The sequence below is a fragment of the Epinephelus moara genome, chromosome 17 (genome assembly GCF_006386435.1).
Source record: "Epinephelus moara isolate mb chromosome 17, YSFRI_EMoa_1.0, whole genome shotgun sequence".
Classification (NCBI taxonomy): Eukaryota; Metazoa; Chordata; class Actinopteri; order Perciformes; family Serranidae; genus Epinephelus; species Epinephelus moara.
In genome coordinates, this window is record NC_065522.1 from 5,793,758 (window position 1) to 5,799,055 (window position 5,298).

General features: G+C 39.4%; 1 protein-coding gene across 1 annotated transcript in view; it reads left to right on the forward strand.

Moving 5' to 3' along the window:
- Positions 1-896: 896 nt before the first annotated feature.
- The window catches only part of adam19a (ADAM metallopeptidase domain 19a), a 283,587-nt gene continuing 279,185 nt past the window's right edge, over positions 897-5,298 (forward strand). The window contains exon 1 of the mRNA XM_050067214.1: positions 897-1,104. Within this exon, the coding sequence (XP_049923171.1) occupies positions 975-1,104 (130 nt within the window). The 5' untranslated portion in view covers positions 897-974. The remainder of the gene's footprint in view (positions 1,105-5,298) is intronic.

The window sequence follows — 5,298 nt, forward strand, 5'->3', positions numbered from 1 at the left end:
TTCTGAAAGGATCTGCCTAGTGCTACTTGTTTATTGAGTGATTTTTAAGATGGATCCCTACATCGTGCATGATGTGTTCAAGGATCGTCTGAATTTGAAAATCCAACAATAATTGATGTTTTTACAGTTTCTGGTTATGATATAATTGGTGTAATTTTGGGGGATTCTTAAAACATGGCTTTTAAACCCACCAGCCATAGACTGTATGTAAAGATGGACAATATAACAACTCCCCAAAAATGAAGCCAAAACATCTTGATCGACCCTTTTGGCCGGCTGCAGTATAGATCATAAACCCTGTCTCCTCCATGTTAGTAGATGGGACATGGGAAAACTTAAAGAAGACGTCAAATACATTTTTTCCAAGATGGTTTCTGTCATTTTAGGTAGTTCTACCGTGAGTGGCCACTGGGAAAAATCTGCTGCAATGCCTTCACCTGGGGGCCTGGTGAAGATGCATAACCCATCTTTATATACAATTTTTGCCACTGGGTTTCGGGGTTCCAAGGGTATTTAAAATAAATACAAAATACGACAATTAAAAGTAGTATGTCCCTTCCCTAAGCAAAAATGTATAAAAAGTTCCTCCACTGAGTTAAAAAAAAGAAAAGAAAACATTTGACACACCTCCCCCACTTTGCACCACCCTCTACCCCCTCACAAGTAACAAACAGTCCCTAAGCATATCAGGGTCAATTTTGACAAACCTACTTATTACAAAAACAAACATTGTAAACAATAGCTAAAAAATTAAATGAAAGAATATATATTTTTGATCCCTTATTTGGCTAAAATGATGACTTGTAGTTGTGGCGCTTGTTCAGGTCATTCATCACGGTTTTATTTTAATGGTTCAGACCGGAAGTGCTGTATCTGACTCCGTAGTGTTTGACGCTCGGAGGAGTCAGAAAGGGAGGCAGAGTTGAAAACGGCGAGGAAAGGGAGGACGGTCGGCGGTACCGAGGGTCACAGGGATGTACAGTAAACACAGGCAGAAAAATGCCCAAATATCACCGGCAAAATGTGGACGTTTGCTCGTTTTTCTTTCTTTTCTGTTGCTGAACGGCACACTGGACAGAGCCAGCGGAAACACCGGAGAACAAGGTAAAGAAAAGAGCGGACATGCTGTAAAACTTCTTCTAGCATCTACCAGTTGCACGTTGGAGCACTGAGGCACAGCAGATAAACACGTATGACATGTATAAAATGTGACATTCAGTTTAACGGGCTGTAATTGAATTGGTGTTTGTTTGGTTTGACAGCGCTCAAACTTTACTTAAGAGTAATAAGCCGCCGTTAGGCTATATAAAGCTCAAGGCTGCACGCGCCGAATTCCATATAAAAATCGGACAATTTAATGCCACGTTGCTTATCAGGCAAAAGCACAAGACACACATGACCTACTAGACCTTTTCTGAATAGCATGGATTCATTCTTCATGTTGCCACAGGCTGAGACCAAAACAGAAACACATAACCACGGAATAACACTGTGATAACATCCCACTGTTATCACCGCCTCTGTGGTTAACGTTACTCCCATCGCCTCCTCCTCAGATGGATCGGTGGGGAGTTCCAGGGGGGGAATAAGGTCAATTTCTAAAAGTTGACATTATTGAGTTGTGGCTTTAATGCCGACAGTAACAGAAGACGTTAGTTGTCCTAAAACACGGTGGCATATGTTTTATAACACGTCTTATATTTCACTGTAAGCTAGGGAACAGTAAATTGTCAGAGTTTTCAAACGTGCTTCGGGTGAGAGTCTCTTGATCCACGCAGGTATCGAAGCGAGCGGCTTTGCGTTAATAACTTTTATTATTTAAGATTCATTTGTTTTGTATTGTAGAGGAACAAAGGTGTAAAACGTGTTAGGGTTCACGAGGAATTGTCAGTAGTGTCGATGTTCACAGTAGTTTTCCAGCCAAACTACACAATGAGCCCTGTCCTCTTTGTGCCTTGTCCATAAAAGGCAGCGGCTGAGAGAATCGCTGCCGGTACAGTACAGTGGTCCACATCTCAGACAGTTATGTCACACTAAGTCCGTTTTTAGGGACTTTCTGGGTGAAACCACCACAGTGTTAGTTCCTGGTTGGATTCTAGTTTTTACTATTGAGGGTCTGACTTGGCTGGGAGTCTCCACAGTATTTGAAATGACATGAAATTAACAAAGAGTTAAACCTAATGTATTGAGCTTCTTCCCATCCTCGGACAGTCAGATAAAGACCCGTGTGTGTGTGTGTCTGTGTGTGTGTGTGTGTGACTGGCTGGTATGAAGATACATCAGCATGTCCAGCAGTCATGTGGACTGAACTACCCTCAGGCTGAGTAAGACTCAGACAAAACCCCCCATTCAAGAAAAATGTTCTAAGTTAATGAAGTTAACAACCCCTGTGTGTGTGTGTGTGTGTGTGTGTGTGTGTGGCTTCTGCACTATCTTTAAAACACAGTGGAGTTACAACATGAAACTTACGCTGTCAGATGCAATCTTACACTACAGCTAGAGCTGGGACAAAAATGTAAATGCAAAACATTTGTTTTTGCTCTCATTCTCACGAGTTTAAGTTGAAGTGTTTTCATGCATTCAATAGACAAAGATATATTTCTCTCACATTTTGGTCACAAATTTGTTAAAATCTATAATAGTGAGCACTTTTCCTTTTCCAAGATAATCCATCCACCTGACAGGTGTGGTGTATCAAGATGCTGATGGAGCAGCATCATTACTACACAGGTGTGTCTTGGGATGGTCACAATGAAAGGCAGCTATAAAATGTTCCGTTTGATCACACGGCACAATGCCACAGATGTCACAAGTTTTGAGGGAGCGTGCCGTTGGCATGCTGACTGCTGGAATATGCACAGGAGCTGTCGCCCATGAATTGGATGTTCATTTCACTACCTCAACGTTGTTTCCATGAATTTGGCAGTACATCAAACCAGTCTCACACCTGCACAAATCGGTTATGATGATGAACTGCTGTCAGGTCAAGACCCTGGTGAGCATGCAGATGAGCTTCCTCAAGACGGTTTGTGGCTGGTCTTAAGCCTCCTACAGACAGTGAGATTTTAGCAATCTTATAGTGCAAAGCTGTCACCAAATTTCTGTCACGATGCAGAGGTCCTGAGCTGGTGTTGCTACGTGTGATCTGCCGCTTGGATGTACTGCCAAATTCAGGGAAACAACAGTGAAGACATCTCATGACAGGGAAATAATTTTCAACCTGTAAAAAAATGGGAGCAAAAACAAAAGTAATGAGTATAATCAGTAGAGGAAGAGAAAATATAGAACAGTCTGGTAAGAACAGAAGTTACATCACTTTACTATAATGCAGCCTTTAAAACCAGGAAGTCAGCACTTACAATATTACGATATCAAGTGTCATATGACATATAGATGTAATATCTAGATTTTTGCCAGTTCTAATTACAGTGTTGCATTAAATTCACATTAAAAACCTAACTGCAATAAGTTCATTTTTATGAAGTTTTTATTGTTTATTGCATTATACTTCAAGGTGTTTCTTTTCCACACACTTTATATACTGTAGAGAACTGTAGAGGCCATTTGCTAGGTGGTGGTGTCTGAGGCATCCTTCCTTCATGATCCATCATGTAACCAGTAAATCACCATTTATACCATATAAAAATAACATTTCAGCCATTGTTTAATTAAATAGGCTTACAGTCTTTCATTTGAACCTATCACTGGGTTAAGGGCTGAATACCAAAATTTCATTTTCAGGCAAGACATTCTGTATTCTGTCAGCTTCATTATTTAGCCTAATCTTTGAAAACTCACTGTACTGTATTCTAATCACAACCATTGCTCAAGTTAATATTTATGAATAACCATAATTAATTTCAGTCTATCTGAATTTTAAAATTAACACATCCATCTGTGAACTACATTTCCAGTTGTTCTCAAACAATGTATAATATGTTTTAATTTTAATATACCTCAGATGATTCATATTAAAAACCTAACTACAATAAGTTCATTTTAAGTGTTTCTTTTCCACACACTTTATATACTGTAGAGAACTGCAGTGCTTTGGTCCTTTTAAATTAATGTCAATTGAATGACCTAATCAGAGGAAATGCAGCCAAAGTATTCAAAACATCTCATTTGTAACCGTCAGTATTCCTAATAAAAACAGCTCCTAAGGGCGTATTTGACAGTGCCGTCTTTCTTGTCTCACCCCACCTTGAACCTTTCCTGAGAACCAGACGAATCTGTGAACTCATGTTTTATTTGCTCTGGCAGATGCATCTGGTTCCTGTCCCATTCAGGCAGGTTTCCAGCAACTTGAGATCTGATGGGCCAATCACAACCGTTTATCTAATAAGGGAAATGTTTTTTGAGACCTTTTCGAAGATCAACAAGTTGATCAAAAATGGTTTGGGCCTTCTGTGTTGATTCAGATATTTTAGTAAGGTGAGTTAAAAAGCTTTTATCTTCAAGTTCTTACGGCAAACACTTGTAGTCTGTTGATATTTGTCCATTGCTCAGCACTTGTAAATTGAAATAAGCGTAGCTGTCCAGACTAATTTGCATTTACAATTTGATCTGGCGATGTCAGGCAACCTCAAGCTCTGGCTCTACATGAAACTCTACCCTCTCCCAAACACAGGATAGATGTTGTCAATGTATAATATGCTTTTCTCTACCACTGAAACGATGAGTTGATGAATCAATTAGTCAGTTAATAAAAAATGCAGACTATCAACTGATTTGAATTTAATCAATCATAGAAGCTTGTTTAATCTGAGGATTTGCTGCTTTTCTCTGTTATATCACATAGTTAACAGAATACTTTTTCAGCTGCTGATAAAACAAGACATTTGAAGATTTTGTCTTGATTAACATAATCAGAATTTGTAGCCTCATTTTCCTCTCCTCTTAATTTCCAGTTGGATGCTTACAGTCAGGGAAAGAAACAATGGCTGACCTTCCTAGTGGCTTGAACCACTGACTTATAAAGAGAACCAAATACAACACTGGAGGCAGGGTCTTGTTCATTCCTATGAAGGTTACTCAGTGGGGCATGAAGCCAAAAAACTTAATTTCCATGGTATGAAATTACCCAGATATTCCACATCATTAGGACCATAGAATAGGCGCACTAGAGTAGGGCTGCCACGATTAGTCGACTAATCAATCAATCAATCAATCAATCAATCAATCAATCAATCAATTTTATTTATTAAGCCCAATATCACAAATCACAATTTGCCTCACAGGGCTTTACAGCATACGACATCCCTCTGTCCTTATGACCCTCACAGCGGATAAGGAAAA